Consider the following 18,196-nt stretch of genomic DNA (forward strand, 5'->3'; position numbering starts at 1 on the left):
AAGCAGGAATCTGGAAGCTGTGAGGCTGGACCATCTAGGGCCTAGGGAAGCTTCTCCCCATGTTTTTGCATGGTTGTGTCAACATTTCCTTTCCTTTCTTGTTTTGGTACTGGGGAGTCACATTCTGAGGTCCTGAGAGTTAGGACATCCCACATAAATTACAGAACAGGGTTCAGCCCATACTGTGCCCACCTCTCTACCTATGAGCCTATAGGCCTCGGCTTCCTGAGAGAGCTAACCATGCAGTACTGTGGACCTGGGAATCACTTGTTCTGGGTTCAAATCCTGCCTCTCTGGCACACCCTGGGAGAGGGATCTGAGCCTTCCATTCCGGGTCTTCATCCCCAGAAAGAGGCTGTCCACTTCTCTATTACTTAGCACCTCTCAGTAGTCCAGGCGGCCACTTTTCCCCCAGCTTTGTGATCCAGCCCTGCACAGACTTAAATCCCTTAGGGGCTTTCTGCTGCACTCAGGCCTCAGCATAAAAGGCCAACCCGATTATCTGGTTCATAAAGACTTGTTTGACTTTCCCGCCCCGGGGGCTCTTAATGCCATTTTTGTACCTCTAAGCTCCAGTTTTCTCTTTCTTTTTATTTTTCAGGAAGATTCGTTCTTTCTGGCCTCTGGGCCTTTGCACAGATCTGGTCTCTCATCCTAGAACACGGTTATCTCTTTGGGAATCCTGTTCATTTTCTACCTCTATCTCCTTAAACTTCTTTTTCTCCAGAAAGCCTCCCAGGTGGTAGTGAGCATCCCGGGAGGAGCCCTGTCGCGGCGTCGCCAAGTCCGTCCGTACTGTCTTCTTTATTTACCGCCCGCGAGCATCCTCTCTTCAAACTGTTTAGCCAGCACGGTCCGGGCCCTCCCGGAGACCACTTTCATTCGGATGGGAAAGATGAAAAAGGAAGCGAACACAGAAACAAAGAGAAAACCCACAGAGCAAAAGGTCCGGGCCGGGACACCCAGCGGCAGCGGCAGGGGCCCGGGCGCGGCGCGGTCTGCGGCTGCGCGCGCGGTCCACGGGGGCGCGGCGGGGCGGGGCTTGCGGACGCGGCCCCGCCCCCGCCCCGCCCCGCCCCGCCCCGCCCCCCGCGGCGCGCGCGCTGGCCCGGCAGCATGGCGGCGGCGGGCGCCCCTCCGCCGGGTCCGCCGCAGCCACCTCCGCCGCCGGCGCCCGAGGAGTCGTCGGATAGCGAGCCCGAGGCGGAGCCCGGTTCCCCACAGAAGCTCATCCGCAAGGTGTCCACGTCGGGCCAGATCCGCCAGAAGGTGAGCCCGCGGCGCGGCGGCCGGGCGCGCGCCCCTCACGCCGCGGCTCCCCGCCGAGGCCCGGGGCCCGGCCGGAGCGGCCGCCCAGGCCCGGCGGGCCCGCGTCCCTGGGCGCCGCCGCTCGGACCGAGGGGCTGCCGCTGCGGTAACGGGCCGGCGTCGCGGCAGAGCGCGCCGTCCCTGGCGGGCTGGGGGCCGGGGGGCACAGGTGGGCGCCGCGCTGGGGGGCGCGTGCCGCGTAGGGCCCGGAGCGAGCCCCGCGCGGCGCTGCGGGACCCGAGGAAACTGAGGCCTAGAGGCTGGGGCTGCGCTGGCCCTGCCGCGCGGGCCAGGAGTCGGGGCTCCTGGCTGCGCCCTGTAGGCACGCAACGCTCCGCGAGGCCCCGGGACCCCTGGATTCTGGGTGCTGGGCAGGCGCTTTCCCGCTGGGCGCTCTGCACAGTTTCCTGTGGTGCCCCCAGAAGCCTCCTCCGACCCAGGTGTTGGGATCTAACCTTCACCCATTCCTCCCGAAAGGGAGGGGATGCGCGTCCCGCGACCGGCTCTTCCTCCGCGGGAAAGCCGGGATTGCGCACCCGCTGGGCGCCGAACTCGCCTCGGAGAAGTCCACACGCTCCGTATTAAGTGTGCAGAAGACGTTTGTTCCTTTTGCAAAAGCAAAGTTGCACCCTTTGTTTACCCGTTGTGGTTCTTGTTGGAAAGGGCTATGGTTTTGCTACGGTGAGCCCTCCCTGTTGGACCAGGGTTTCCTCAGGCAGGTGGCTGGACAGGTGGCTGAGAGCAGGTTGAATCCGTGGGGCAGCCCCGGCAGTTCCGGCTGGCACAGGCTTTCTCATCCTGCTGCAGTGCGCTTTCCCTCCAGGGCCAGTTAGTCCCTTTACCGTGGGAGCCATTTCTTGCCTTATCTTCGTCAGCCTCCAATGCCGGCCGAATCCGGGCGTCTTGGGTCCTAACATGTTAAAAACAGGTTTGCGCTCCAGTTATTTAGCAGATGGGTATCGAAGACCTATGCTGTTCCAGGTATAGCCGTGATAGTTGTAATGATAACAGCGAGAACAATAGCAGATAACAATTCTCTGATGCTTACCATATACCAGGCACTTTTCTTGGTTTAGCTTTAGGCACTTTACAATGATGAACTCATTTAGTGATAACCCAGTGAGTTGGGTGGTATCCATATCATTCTGATCTTATGCAGTTGGAAATTGGACAGTTTAAGTGACTTTTCCAGGATGTCACAGGTGGTAGTAAATGTGGTTCTGTATTTGAACCATGGTCAGAATCCCGAAATGAAAGACATTTTCTCCATTTGAGGGCCCCCAGGGTAGCAGTGAGGTGGACATCCCACATACAACATAGTAAGTGCTGTGGAATCTCAGAAGACACAGTCCAAGTTCCCTGAGAGGTAGGGATGAAGGTGCCCTTCTCAAAGTGGGGTCTTGAGGGATAGAGTTTGCCAGACTGGGCAGGGAGGGGATTGGGTTCCCCATATTTGAATATTGTGTGTAAAAGTTTAGGCACACCTGGGACTAGTCAGAAGTTGAATCAGCAGGTGGATCAGGTTAAGTGAAATTTGGAAGAGGCTGTAAAAGTAGAATCAGGGCCTCATTTGAAGGGTTGAAAAAATTTTTAAGTTTTTTTAGTTGTCAGTGGACCTTTATTTATACATGGTGCTGAGGATTGAACCACACATGCCAAGCAAGCACTCTACCTCAGCGCCAAAGGCTTGAATTTTTGGTCTTGGGCAAGAGGGAATTACAGAATTATTTCAGGCATGGGAGTGGTGATCAGAGGTGCTTTCAGGAAGATCTCTAAGAAGTCCTGGATGGTGCTGATAGGAGTTGCTCTCTCCTGTTGCCTGCTTCCTCAGACAAGGTACTGCTCAGTGCAGAGTAGATCATGTGACTTAGAAGTGTGATTCAGATCAAGGTCATGGTGAGAGAGGTTTGATTCCTCTGAGATTCCAGTGTGAATCCCCAATTTTGTTCATCAGGAGGTATTTTTTTCCTTCTTTTTTTTCTTCCCTTAAAACAATAGTTGCCATACCAGCTGTTCTGTTTGAGGGGGAGTGGTGGGTACAGTGTTAAAAATACACCCTGAGGACTTGCATTTTGGAATTTGGTCACATCTGCTGTACAGATAGCTTAGGACTGATTTTTCTTCTGGGTTGTTAGAGATTGTCAGAATGTGGGAAATGTGAAGTTTACTGTATGTGCAGTAGCTTTCTTCTGTAGTAGAGAAACCATTCACAAAATTCCTCTGGTATGTGAAGTACATTATAGAGCTCTCCAGATGATATGGAGTATCATTCTTGGTCCAAAAAAGGAGCAGAACCACTTTAAGTATTTAAACCAGAGGGAATTTAATGCAGGGGGATGGTCGCATAGGAGAAATGAGAATACAAGCTGCAGGCAGTGAGGCAACCCAAAGATGAAGCAACCAGCCGGAAACCACTGCCACCCCTAAGCCAAAGGGACAAAGAAGGGGCACCAATCAGACTGCAGGGGCAACTGGCTCTGCCAGAAACTGGGACCAGAGAGGTCCTCTGACTGAACCTTGGGCAGGCACAGCTGCTGCAGCAAACTTCCCTATCCTTCCTGCTTGGGAACCCTGGCCTGCAAGGGATTGTCCCCTCTGCAGTTTGGAATAGAGCAGAAGAGCAGGGAATGGCTCTGAGGATAAGCTGGACCAGGACCAGAACTGTATGTATGCCAGGTTTTCAGAGTATTAGTCGAATGAAAACTCAAGCTCTCTTAATTTGGTGGTGGTGGTGGGGATCTTCTGATAGTATTACTCCAATTTTAATGTGCGGTCACATCCCCTGGGGATCTTGTTAAAATGCTGATGTTGGGTGGGGTTGAGGAAGTTTGGGTGGGGCCTTAGAATGTACATTTCTAACAAGTTTGGAAGAGATGCCCATGGTCCGTGGAACACATTCGAGAAACATACTTGAGGCATTTTTGTAAAGAGAAGCTTTACCAAGCTTCAAATAAGTCTTTGCATTATAAGGCATCTTAAAAACTTTCCTCCAAGTCTTGAGTGAAAATTCAGTGTGTGTATGTTTGGGCAGCCATTTCTTAGTTTAATATTTCATTCATGTCTGACATTTTCTTGCTTGAACTCTTTAGAGTTGAAGTTGTCCCTGCAAGCACATGGCTTCATTTGTATTTCTTGACCATACTATACAGTAATGACTTTATGGCCATGTAGCTGGAATGGAATAAAGAAAATGGAGCTAATACACTGACTGGTAAATTCATCAGCACATTATACGGTATTTTAAAATTTGAGTAAAGAACAGTGTAATTCTAATCAGTCAAGAGTTTATTTAAAAGTTTCTAAAATTTCGTTTTTGAATATGTGTGGAAGTACTTGTATTCCTGATTTCAAATTAAAACAAGCATTTTTTTTTCTGTTGTGAAATGAATGCTAGTAGAAAATAGGTGAAAGTTTCAAGTTTTAAAAAACCCAGAAACCCCAGATTAATGCGATGTCATTTACACACCATAGATTCGCTCATTTCTACTGTGCACTTAAATGGTTCCTAGTGTACTGGCAGTTGTGCAACTGTCACCACAGTTTTACAACATTTTCATCACTCCACTTCCTCCCCGCCCCCTTAACCCTGATCTGTCTTCTGTTTCTGTGTACTTGCTTATTCTGGTCATTATATGAATACAGTCGTACAGTATGAGTTCTTTTGTGTTTGGTTTCTTTCAGCATATTTTTAGGGTTCCTCCATGTTTTAGCAGGTCTTAGAACTTTTATTTCTTTTTTTTTTTTTTTTTTTTTTTTTCTTTTGTACAGGGGATTGAACCAAGGAGCTCTTAACCACTAAGTTATATCCCCAGTCCATTTTTGTATTTTATTTAGAGACAGAGTCTCACTGAGTTTTTTAGGGCCTTGATAAGTTGCTGAGGCTGGTTTTGGTTCCATTTGTTCGTTATTTCCACATTCCCACAGTGCTGGGGACTCGAACCCGGACCTCCAGCATGAGAGGCAGACACTCTACTAGGTGGGCTATATGGCCTGCCCCTCTGAGGCTGGTTTTGAACTCATGATCCTCTTGCCTCTGCGCTGGAGCCTGTAGGATTACAGTGCCATGACACCTGGTACTTTGTTTCTTTTTATTGCAGTATTCTATTGTGAGGATATCTGCATTAGTCATTCATTAGTTGATGGATGTTTGTACTATTTTTGCATTTTGGCTATTCTAGATAATGCTTCTGTGAATATGTACAAGTTTTCGTGTGGACATGTTTTTATTTCTCTTGAGTGTTCTTAGGAGTGGAATAACTTTTGAAGAACTGGTAGTCTGTTTTATGAAGTTGTTGTACCATTTTACTTTCCCACCAACAGAATATGAGAAGGGCTACATTCTTCATGTCCTGGTCAACACTCATTAGTTTTTGATTATAGCCATCCTAGTAGAGGTGAAGTGATTTAAAAAGTGCCCCCCCACTCCCCGTGCTGGGGATTGATCCCAGGGCCTTGTGCATGCTAGGCAAGCATTCTGCCACTGAGCTACACGCCCAGCCCTATAAAAGGTCTTAAATGCTTGTGTATTTTAGGATTCCAAAGCCTGAACTTTGTGTCAGATGAAGGTCACTTGCAGATGAAGGTAGACTTGCTCTCCTACTTATGAAGCATGTGATTGATCATGGACAGATTTCTAAACCTCACTTGAAACTTGGTTTCTTCATCTGTATGCAGGGAAAATATTAGTTCTTTTGTCAGTTTTAATGGCAGTAAGTGCTAGATGTATGTTCCTGAGTATCAATTTCCATACTATAGAAAGAAATAATACTAGTTTTCACATCTACAGCATAGAAATGGTGATGGAAACTCATCACTCAGGTGGGACGATCTGTAAAACACTTAGCATGGTGCATGTTATGTAGAAGGAGTTAACCTGGTGGTTGCTTTTGATTACTGCTGTTTTCTGATCACTTTTTTAATCCTGCATAAGTGGTCATCTTCTTGACCACATCCTCCTCTACCTCAAGTGGGTTGGGGTGAGTCTCCATCTCTGGCAGTCAAAATAGTAAGTAAGAGCAAATCTGACAACTAGCATTGAACATCTTTTTTTTGGGAGTGGGGCAGGGATTGAACTCAGGGACACTTAACCATCTAGCCACATCCCCAGTCCTTTTTATTTTTTATTTTGAGACAGGGTCTCACTAAGAGGACCTTGCTAAGTAACTGAGGCTAACCTCAAATTTGCAATTCTTCTGCCTCACCTTCCAACTTGTTGGGATTACTGGCATGTGCCACCACGGCTGGCCATTGAACATCTTTTAAAAAATGTTAATTTACTGAGTAGCAGTGGAAATACCATGGGTGAGGTGTTACTTTCCTTATTTCACAGAGTCAGTTGATTTTGGCGAGCACTGGAGATCTTGATGTGGTTCAGTACTGTGCCGGGCACTGTGGTATCTAGTCAAACAGCAGTGACTCCTTTAATAAGCCAGCCACACAGGGACTGTGAAGTGTTGATGGTGCACAGCACTCAGAGAGGACATAGGGTGAATGTGACCTGGTTTTAGGGAGGGCTGCCAAGGGTTTCTTGAGGAAGTAACTGTTAGGCCCAGAGCTGAAAGGTAAATGAAAGAACAGTGGTGGGTCTGTGCCATGGTGCACGCCAGTAATCCTAGAGACTTTGGAGACTGAGGCAGGAGGATTTCCAGTTTGAGACCAGCCTTAGCAACTTAGCAAGACTCTGTCTCACTAAAAACTGAAAAGAACTGGGGTTGATGGTGGAGAATGGATAGGGCTATGGTGGGGAGGGTGTGGGGGTAGGGCAATGATCTGTGACAGAAGTGAGCCTGGCATTTCGGGATGCATTTGACCTTGGAATCAAGAGTTGGGTCTTTACTGAGAATAGTGTCTGCCTAATATCCAGTCTACCCAGATCCTCAACTGTGATCATATACTTCTCAGATATAATCACTTAAGGATCTTGAGATGAAATCACTCTGAATTCAGGGTAAACTCTGAATGTCTGGTGTCCTTATAAGAGAGAAAGAGAAGAGATGTGGACATAGAGAAACAGATCGTGTGAAAGTAGTGCAAGGGAATTCAGTTGTGCCACCAGAAACGAAAAAATGCCGAGGACACCAGTGCTGCAGAGCTGTGGGCTCAGTCTCCCCTGGATCCCTTAGAGAGAATGCGGCCCTCGTGATCCTGTGTTTTCCTTTTATACAATATTGGGGATTGACCCGAGGGCTTCACACACACTAGGCAAATGCTCTACCACTGAGCTATACTCCAGCTTTTTTTTTTTTTTTTTTTTTTTTTTTAGTTTTAGTTTTGAGATAGGATCTTGCTAAGTTGCCCAGGCTGGCCTTGAGCTTGCAGTCCTCCTTGCTCAGCTTCCCGTGTAGCTGGGATTTCAGTGTGCAGGAGCCTTGCTGACTGCTTGATTTCAGACTTCAAGCCTCCAGAACTGTGAGACAATTAGTTTCCCTTGTTTGAAACCTCCCAATTTGTGGTACCTGATCACAGCAGCCCAAGAAAAGTAACTTGCTGACCTGGCCCCGTGCTGATGCTGGAGGAGGACGCTGCGAGGATGTGCTCTGTGGGCTGTGGGATACCTCTGAGGGCTGAGGTCTCAGGTTCTGCCAACAGACAGCAGTCAGGATGGGATCCCTAAAAGGCCATGATGAAGAATAGGGATGAACCAGAGGTAGAACTTTGGAAAGATTGCAATCCTGTTTCAGTTCATTTCAGCTCCCTGAAATAAATTTCTTCCCAGCATGCCAATAAAGCAAACTGTAATCCTCTTTAGAGGGAGAGGCCTCTAGTTACTTTCACAAGCCACTTTGTAAATTCACTGTTCTTCACGTGATGAAAAATAGACTCCTGAGTTAAAATCAGAAGAAACAATCTCCAATCAAGGACAGATCGACAAGTGCTGGAAACTTCAGATACAGGCTTTAAAACAGCTGCACTTAAAGCTATGTTCAAGGAGATGATAGACCAGATTGAGAATTTTGGCAGAGAACTAGAAACTATTAAAAAGAACCAAATGAAAATTCTAAAACAGATAATGTAATAATCAAAATTAAGTAGTCAAAGGAAGCTCAGATTAGACAGCCGAAAACACTTAGTGACCCAGGGGATAGCTCAAAAGAAAATATCACAAGGAAACCTGGAGATAAAAAATGGAAAAAAAATCGAAGAGAGGGTGGAGACAGAGACAGTAAGAAAGTCTGATTTGTGTTTGTCATGAGAGGAGAGGTGAGAGAAAATTGAGCAGAAGCAGTACTTGAAAAGAAAATGCCTGAGACTTGCCCACAGCTGATGAAAGGAATGGTCCATAGATGTGCTCACACTGTGAACACAAGAATACCACACCTGGGCTGGGGAGATAGCTCAATGGTAGAGTGCTTGCCTCACAAGCACAAAGCCCTGAGTTTGATCCCCAGTGCTGCAAAAAAAAAAAAAAATACCACACCTGGTCATGTTGTAATGAAACTGGGAAAACCAGCAATGAACAGAAAGAGATGCAGAGCAGCCAGAGAATAAGTCCCCCTCCCAGGAACAAGAGTTGGGCTGATAGCTGTGTTCTTAACAGAAACCATGAAAATCGGAAGTCAGTTGAAGAGTAAGTGCTCAAAGGAATAGACAGAACCCAGGGTTCTTTGTGCAGAAAAATCCCTTTGGAGACAAAGTTAAAATAAAGACATTTTCAAATACACAAACACAAACTGGGGGAGACATTTGTTTGTTTTGGCTTAAGAGAATGACCTCAGGTGAAAGGTTAGAGTTGTTGGAAGAAAGAAGAGCAACTGAAAGGTAATCTATGAGGAAAGACCAGGTGATTATTGACTGTAAGATTTCTATGTTTGGATTTAAACTATGTGTAGAGTTAGAATACATCTAACAGCAACATCACGTGAGTCAGGAAGAGATGGGGTAAACTGTTCTAGGGTCCCTTGCATTTCCAGGAAAAAGAAAAAAACCAGTTACTGTGAGATAAATCAGGGTGTGTGCTGTAATCCGTGTGGTGGCCACTAAAGTGATAGACCGTGCAATAATGAAGCCAAACTGGGAAAATCAGACCATCACTTCTGAATCTGAAAGAAGGCAAGAGAGTAACAGTGCACAAGTGGGCCAAATAGAGAGGAAAGAGTAAGTCTGTAGACTGGAATCTCAGTGTTAGAAATCGTGTTGCATGTAAGTGGACTTTTTTACTTATTTATTTTGGTTCTGGGGATTGAATCTGGTGGTGCCTTACCACTAAGCTATATCCACAGTCTTTTTTAAATTTTTTATTTTGAGACAGTAGCCCTGACTGACCTTGAATTTACAATCCTCCTGCTTCATCCTCCCAGATCACTGGGATTACAGGTGTGTACCACTGTGCCTGGCTATAAATGGATTTAAATGCTCCAATTAAAAAACGGATTGTGAGATGCAACGCGAAAATGAAACCCGACTGGATTATTTGAAAGAGACACATTGCTGAGCAAAGTGCCATATGCCTGTAACCCCAGCGACTTGGGGGACTGAAGCAGGAGGGTTGCAAATTTGAGGCCAGCCTGGGCAACTTAGTGAGATCTTGCCTCAAAATAAAAAATAAAAAAAGGGTTGGGGGTGTAGTTCAGTGGTAAAGGGCCCTGGGTTCAATTCCAGCACCGAAAAAAATGTAGAAGAATATAACAACATTAGGTACTAAATTTTACCTGATGGACTTATTTAGAACACTGTCCCTAACAATTGCAGAATTTAATCCTTCTCTGATGCAGAGGTACATTTGTCAAAATTAACTGTGTTCTAGCCACAAGGCAAGTCTCAGCAACTTTCACAGGATGGAAATAGAGTATGTTTTCTGATAGCAATAGAATTAAGCCAGAAATTTAAAAAAAAGAAAAGAAATTCCAATGCATTTGTAAATTTAGGCAACTATTTCTAAATAACTTCTGAGTCAAAGAAAAAGATAAGGCTAGAAAATATTTTGAGTTGAATGATAGCAAAAAGATAACTGATGGGATATAACTGAAGTCATATCTAGAGGGAAATTTAAATGCATATAGTAGAAAAGATGTGCAGAAAATCAAGTGGTTAGAAGAACAGCAACACATTAAACTCAAAGAAAATAGAATGAGGGAAATATCATTTAAATTTTTTTTATTTTATTTTTTTATTTTATGCAGTGCTGAGGATTGAACCCAGTGCCTCACACATGCTAGCAAGCACTCTACCACTGAGCTAAAATCCCAGACACCCCCCCTTTTTAAAAATTTTTATTTTTGTGGTACTGGGGATTGAACCCCGAGGGGCTTTACCACTGAGCTGTGTCCCCAGCCCTTTTTATTTTTTATTTTGAGACAAGGTCTTGATAAGTTGCCCAGACTGGCCTCCAACTTGTGATCCTCCTGCCTCAGCCTCCCACGTCACTGGCATCCAGTGGGAAATACCTTTTCTAACACTTTTCTAAAGTGTTAGTAGAAGGATGAGGAGGAGCAGCAGGAGGAGTGGATAGCTGATCAAAGGGGTATGCAGAGGCCCTGTAACAGGAGAGAGCTTGGGGGAATGAAGGAGCTGAAAGAAGGCTGATGTGATTAGAGCTGGCAAGGGTCACAGAGCTCTTGATGGTGACAGGAGTCTGGAGAGCTGGGTTGGAGGCGGTGCTAGTGGAATACCCTTGCTTTAAGGTTTCAGGGAAGAGCCTGATGATAGGGAATGGGTTGTAAGGATGACTGGCTGTGTCGCCGTGTCATGAGTAGGTGCTGCTGACCCTGGCTGGCTGTGACAGATGGTGGCTGCCTGGGCCAGGGTTGTGACAGGGATGCTGGCAGAATTAGTTGGCTTGAAGGAGACCTGGGGGGTACATCGTGAGAACTCTGTCATGGTTTGACGCGGGTGCTGGGGAAGAGAAGCTTTGGGGTTTGTAGAGGTGCCAGATGGCGGAGCTCTTTGCTGAGCTAGGGAGGGTGAGTGAGGACCAGCGTCGCGAGTTTGCTCTGATGTGGGCCCCTGTGCTACTGTGCACTCTCCCGGACTCCCCGCTCCAGTCACCTTCCACAGTCAGGTTCACCCCAGCCTGAGGGAGGACTGGGAGGAGGGAAAAGGGCAGAGGAGAAGAAGGCCAGCCTGGGAGGGAGACCAGCACGTTTACCCCTGATTACCTCCGCAGGTGTCTCATAGTTTTCCTGTATAGCAAGCAGTACCATTATTACACCTAGAAATAATTGTGATTTCCACGCACCTAATATCTGAAACATTTTCACATTTCCCCATTTGAACCCCAAATGTCTTTTACGACCTTCCATTTGGGAACCAGGTACCAGAAAGATTTGTGCATTGAATTTGGTTGTCCCAGCTCTTTAATTCTTTCTTTTTCTTCTCCTCCCTCTCCTTTTGGTACTGACGATTTAACCCAGGGACACTTCATCACTGAGCCACATCCCCATCCCTTTTTATGTTGTATTTTGAGATAGGGTCTCACTGAGTTGCTTAGTGCCTCACTAAGTTACCGAGGCTGGCTTTTGAACTTGAGATTCTCCTGTCAGCCTCCTGAGTTGCTGGGATTACAGGCATGTGCCACTGCTGGCTGGTGTTCTTTACTTTCTTAACTGAGAATGGCTCTCTCAGCAATCTTCTCCTCCATGACATCAACTTTTTGAAGAGACAAGGGTGGTTGTCTTGTAAAAATCTCTGGATTTGTCTGATGGTTTCCTCTGGTTCCTTTTGCATTGTTCTTTTATCTTCCATATTTCCTATAAACTGGACGTGAGAGGTCTCAGAGACTCTTTTAGTCACGCCAACATTCTGGGTAGTTTGAATATGGGATACTCTGTGCTCTGTCCTGCATCCTGCAGGAAGTGTGTCCTGTTAGCTTGTCCCTCTGCACATCATTGCCTGTCTTATGTGAGACGATTGATCTTTTCGTGCAGAGGAGGATTCTTCCTCTGCATTTAGGAAGTAATATGTGAGGTGATCCTTTAAAAAAATACACACACACACACACACACACACACACATATTTTTTTTAGTTGTAGATGGACACAATACCTTTATTTTATTTGTTTTTATGTGATGATGAGAATTGAACCCAGTGTTTCACATGTGCTAGGCAATGCTCTACTATTGAGCCACAACTCCAGCCCCATGAGGTGATTCTTTGGCACTGTGCAAGTACCGTTTTACCAGATGTTTTTTAACTTTCCTACATGATACTTGTCTGAATCACTTTTCTTCTTTTTATTTTTTTTGCAGTACTGGGGATTGAACCCAGGTCTTGTGTTGCCAGGCAAGCACTCTACCATTGAGCTACATCTCTAGGCCTTTTTATTTTTATTTTTTTGAGACAGAATCTCACTAAGTTGCTAAGGTTGGCCTCCATCTTGTGACTCTCCTGCCTCAGCCTCCTGTGTAGCTTAGATTACAGGTGTACTCCTTTGTGCCTAGCCTGAATCAGTTTTATTATAAGTGTTTGAAAAATAGAGATTCCTCCCCTTTTCGGTCATTTATTCCACATTTATCTGTTGGCATTTTTCTTTTCTTTCTTTTTTTTTCCCCCAGTGGTGTGGATTAAACCCCAGGCCTTTTGCATGCTCGTTGGTGATTTGATGCTGAGCTCTACCTCCAGCCCTCTGTTGTATTTTTCTTTTTCTGTAAAGATGTTTCCCCACTTGGTCTGGGGGAAGACTGCAGTTCCTCCTAAAAAATGCAGGATGATTTTGGGATTCTCTAATTACCTTTCATCAGAGTAAGGATTTGGTTCAAGGATGTTATCCTTCTTTTCTCTATTTTGAGTCTCATTGTGGAGTCATGACTTCTTTCCTTCAGTGTTTTACAGTCAGGGACAGTCGTTCTTTCTGATGCTCACCTTATCCCTTTTCCCAGGAGAGCCCCTTTGTCCTGGCTGTCTGGTTTTTGAGGACTTGCTTGCTGTGTTGCAGTCTGTCTTCATCTTTGAGCTGGGGTTGTGGGGCAGGGGGCAGGTGCATCCTGTGGCTGAGGGAGCCACTCCCTCCTGTGCCTCCTGTGCGTGGCCGGGTGGTTTCCGGGCATCAGGCTGGCAGGTCTTTGTCTTCACTCTGTGGACTGGCTTAGGCTTAGGGCTGTAGCAGCCTCTTAAATAGTTGGGTAGCATTCAGTGTATTAGGAGAGCTTGGGGCTCCTCTGCCTCTCACTTTCATCTGAGAATTTTGTTTTGGGCAGTTCTTGCTCTTTGCAGCTTGGAAGATCTGTCCTCTCAGCCCTTTGCCCATGAGCCTTCTCAGCCGTTTTGCCTCTTCCACTTTACACTTTATCCCACAGCATTCTGGGAGCCTGTTGTTTTTTTTTTTTTTTTTTTTTTTTTTTTTTAATGCCAGTGATGCTTTCTCTATTCTACATTTCCCCCATTATTCCTTTCTAATTGGATTTTAATTTGGCTGTTGGGTGATGATTTTTGCTTCTTTTTCTAATCTTGGCCTTATATCTTAGTTGTCATCTTTTAATTTCATCCTGTGCTCATTTTGGTGCTCTCTGTCCTTTAAAAAATGTTCAAATTTTTTAATTTAAAAGGAAGTGTCTTCCTGGATTTCATTAATGACAAGAAGCACATATTTTCTAAAATGGTCTTCCGTTTTCTGTAGTCCATTTCAAATGTGTGCACATGCTTTCTGCATACGTCTTCTTCAGTCTCCCACCATCTCCTTTTCGTTTTGTTTTCTTGGTCCTTGAGTGGTTTCTGCCAGTCAGTGGGTCTGAACAGCTGTTGGCTGTGTGTGTGGCTGCTGGAAAAAGCACCCAGTACCCTTGGCATGGGCCACTGTGTTTGGCCAGAGGCCTGTTGCCTCTCGCCTATCTGCCTCATGTGCAGCAAGTGGGCAGTGACCCTATTTTCCTGTGTCCTTCCAGGTAGTCTGTGTGTCCTTGAGTAGTGGACTTTTTGAGATCACCGGCTACCCACCTTTGGCTGGCTCTGCTCTTCTGCTCCTCAGGGTAAAGGGTGTCTGGATTGTCACCATGGTGAGGTGTCTCCTTCTGCCAGTTTTTGCTTGACTCTTGTCTGCTTTGTACTTGTGGAGAGAAGGAAGAAAGCCACTCTTCTTTCTTTCTTTCTTTCTTTTCTTTCTTTTTCTTTTTTTCCTTCTTCTTTTTTTGGAACTAGGTTATTGAACCCAGGGGTGCTCTACCACTAAGCTATCGCTCCAGCCCTTTTTAAATTTTTTTTTTTAAAGTTTGAGACAGGGTGTCCTCTGAGTTACTTACAGCCTTGCTAAGTTGCTGAGGCTGGCTTTGAACTTGCAATCCTCCTGCCTCAGCCTCCTGAGCTGCTGGGGTTATAGGTGTGTGCCACCTCATCCAGCTGGTATCTGACTTCTTAATATTGCTAATTTTTTCAAGGTTCATCCATGTTGTACCTTTTTTAGGACTTTGTTCTTTTTTATGACTTTTGTTCTTTTTTATAATAGCCCTGTATACATGTACTACATTTTGTTTATTAAATCATCTGTTGGTGGACATTTGACTTGCTTCTGCCTTTTGATTATCATGAGTAGAGCTGCTTTGAATGTGCATTACAAATAATTGAACACCTGTTTTCAGTTCTTTGTGGTATAGACCATAAGTGGAATTGCTGGGTACTTCTTTGCCAGAGTGAGGAACTGCCAGATTATATTTCCCACAATGGCTGCATTATTTTATATTCCTACCAGCGGTTAGGTGGGTTGTAGTTTTTCCACATTTGCCAACACTTGTTACTTTGCATTTGTTTTGATTATGGCCATCCTGTGGAAATGTGCATTTCCTTAATAATTAATGATGACTAATGATGTTGAGCATCTTTTCATGGACTTGTTGACCATTTGTATGTCTTATGCAGACAAATGTCTATTAAGTTCCATAACCCATTTTAAGTTGGGTTGTCATTTTGTTGTTGAGTTGTAAACAATTCTTCACATATTCCAGACATTAGACCCTTTTCAGATACATGATTTGCACACATTTTCTCTGGGTTGTCTTTTCACCTCTTGAGTTTCACCTCAATGTTTCTTGAGGTACAAAAGTTATTAATTTTAATCAAGTCCAGCTTACCTATTTTTTCTGTTGCTTGTGCTTTTGGTGCCATGTTAAAGAAGTCATTATTTTCTATGTACAAGATTTGCATCTTCTATGATAAAGACAGTTTTACTTCTGAATTAAAAAAAAAAAAAAGAAAGAAATAATTGCCAAACCTAACCCAAGGTCAAGATTACTCTTATGTTCTTGTAAGAATTTTATAGTTTTAGCTCTTATATTTAGTCCCTTCTGTTTTGGGTTATTTTTGTGTGTGGTGTGAGGTAAAGAACTTCATTCTCCCATAAGTGGTAGTGGTGCCCCAGCAGTTGAGGAGGGCCACCTTTTCAGCTAGAGTTGCCTCTCCAGGACACAGATGGCACTGCAGTCTATAGAGCCAGAAGAGTCCCTCAGGAGTGGCTGCTCGTTTTGACCATTTGGGGTGGGTTTCAGTGGAGTTCTTAATAGGATCTGTCTGTGGGTGGGTAGGAGATGTTTACACATTTAAAACCTTTAGAAGGAAATCTACACTTCAGAATCCCCCACCGCCTCACCCAGGACTAGGGATTGAACCTGGACCCTCTACCTCCAAGCTGCATCCCCAGCCCTTTATTTTATTTTTTAAAATTTCAAGATAGGGTCTTGCTCATTTGCTCTGTCTGGTCTCAAACTTGAAATCTTCCCACCTCACCCTCTTGAGTCATTGGGATTTAAGGCGTGTGCCATCACTCACCGCTGCATTTCAGAATTTTTGTCATAAAACTCTTCTACATTTCGTGTTTAAGCATGGAGACTTGATTCTTTTTGCAATTTGGTAAAATATGAACTAACACTGGTCTCATTAGGTACAGTTCCATTTGCTTGGGTCTCTGAACTCTTTGATAAAGGTGGACTCCAGCACTGTGGGTCTGGTTGATTGAAGCCCAGGAAGTGTTTTCTGTCTCCTTTTTCCGCTGTGTGGCTGAAAGTTTTTGTGTGCTTTCAGAGGGCAAGTAAGATGCAGGGTTGTCAGGACTGTGAGGTGCATATGTCTGATTGTGTGTTTATTTTTATCTCTGTCAGTCAAAATTGCCTAAGTGTATTTTTTTTTTTTTTCCTAATCAGTACTTTGTATGAGCTGGATTTTTTTTTTTTTTTTCTTTTGGTACAGGGGATTGAACCCAGTGATGCTTGCTTTACCAGTGAGCTACATCTCCAGGCCTTTTTATTTTTGAGGCAGGGTCTTGCTAAGTCACTGAGCCTGGCTTTGAACTTGTGATCCTACTGCCTCAGCCTCCTAATACTCCACCTGGCTGCTCAGCCACTGCACCTGGCTGCTGCATATAGAAACCCCTTGGTGTGTGAATAACTCCAAGGAAGTCCACTGGTGGAACCCTGTCTTCAGAAATAGTCCTAAAGGCAGCATGGACAACAGGTATATTGTACCATTACATATGAAATGTTGCAAATGGGGACTTGGGGGGTAGATCAGAGGTAGAGCACATGCTTAGTGTGGTTCTATCCCCAGCACCAAAAAACAAAACAAGATAAGTTGCCAACAACTTCCTTTTCCAAGCCCAGGTTAAGAAACTGCACCAGACCTTCCATGAACTGACTTGGGGTCTTAAGGTAACAACAGCTGAAGGTGCTGAGCGCTGGCCTGTGGTGTGCACTTGCATGGGTTGTCTCATTTCACCTTCACAACTGTCTGAAGGTTGCCACGGGGAGACCACAGTGCCTGGGCCTCAGATCACACAGCTGGAAAGTGGCAGAGTGCACTGACGGGGAGTGTGAGTCTCCTAGTGTGACCAGCTGTCCCGGTGATTGAGGAAGGCAGTACATGCATAGTGCTGGCAGTGCTGTGTGCTGTTGGAGAAACAAGGAGGCAAAACTTTACAGGAGTCATTTCAGCTGTGTGCAGAACAGTGAGTGGAGGAAAGACGAGGAAGTTTCCAAAATGATACCAGGGATCATGTTAGGTGGTGGGTTTGCATTGTTTATATTTTGCATTTGCTTTCTTACATTTTCTAAAATAAGCTTGTATTGTTTTATATTAAAGAAGACAAAAGCACAAGCGTAGCATGCTCCCCTGCAGTGAGGATTCTGTAGAGAGAGTGTTGTGTGTGCGTGGATGCCGAGGATGCTGTGCTCCAACCTAAAAGAGGATGTCTGTGCTCAGCCTCTTCTGGAACGTTGCGAGGCACAGCCAGAGCTGTCAGGACTGTCGGGTCAAACAGATTGAATTTAAGTAGCCAAATATACACAAGAGCGGGGTTTATCAAAACATAGGGTTAAATTTGCCAATAATTAAACGTACATTGTATGGGGCAACTTATTTATTTAAACTTTAACTTCTGCATTGAAAATAAATGAAAATAATAAAATAATAAATAAAATGAAAATAATAAATAAACTTATGTAGGCAGAGTTGAAGGTCTTGATATAAAAAGGATATATTTTAACCAGATGTTCAAAACATTTGCTGTGTGAGGACTTCAGTTTTCTTGCGGGTCAGTTCATAGCTATAGTTATGTGACATCTTTGTTATCTGAGTGAAGTAGCATCAGTGATAGAGGAATGAAGCATAAGGAAAAGCAGGTTATCAAGTAATTTGTGTATTGCATGTGCTCACTTTCCTGTCTTACGTACACCCTTGAAAACAGACTGGAAGGATGTTACCCATGAACGAGAGTAGCAGGTGTCAGCAGTGGCTGGACCTGGGTGTTGGTGAGGAAATGAGAAGCAATGTCCCTGGCAGACTGGTGGTGAGAACTGAGCACAGAACTTCATTCCAGCTAACGCTGCACAGGCCAGGAAACTGCCTTTGAACACCAAGGTGGTTCTGCCATGTGTCTTACACAGCGCCCGTTCCCAGGTGGTTTACCGTAGTGTGGTGCCTTCTGAGGTGGCATGGTGGGTCAGGAACCTGGTGTGGCTGCTTCAGGACTTTCTG

The 18,196-nt window shown here is 45.2% G+C and overlaps 1 protein-coding gene across 2 annotated transcripts in view; it reads left to right on the plus strand.

The window, feature by feature from the left end:
* The first annotated feature begins 1,093 nt into the window (after nucleotides 1-1,093).
* Nucleotides 1,094-18,196, plus strand: part of Dgkd (diacylglycerol kinase delta) — an 85,826-nt gene continuing 68,723 nt past the window's right edge. For both annotated transcript variants that reach the window (XM_047546365.1, XM_047546367.1), the window contains exon 1: nucleotides 1,094-1,269. In XM_047546365.1, the coding sequence (XP_047402321.1) occupies nucleotides 1,117-1,269 (153 nt within the window). In that variant the 5' untranslated portion in view covers nucleotides 1,094-1,116. The remainder of the gene's footprint in view (nucleotides 1,270-18,196) is intronic.

Source organism: Sciurus carolinensis, chromosome 3, assembly GCF_902686445.1.
Source record: "Sciurus carolinensis chromosome 3, mSciCar1.2, whole genome shotgun sequence".
Taxonomy (NCBI): domain Eukaryota; kingdom Metazoa; phylum Chordata; class Mammalia; order Rodentia; family Sciuridae; genus Sciurus; species Sciurus carolinensis.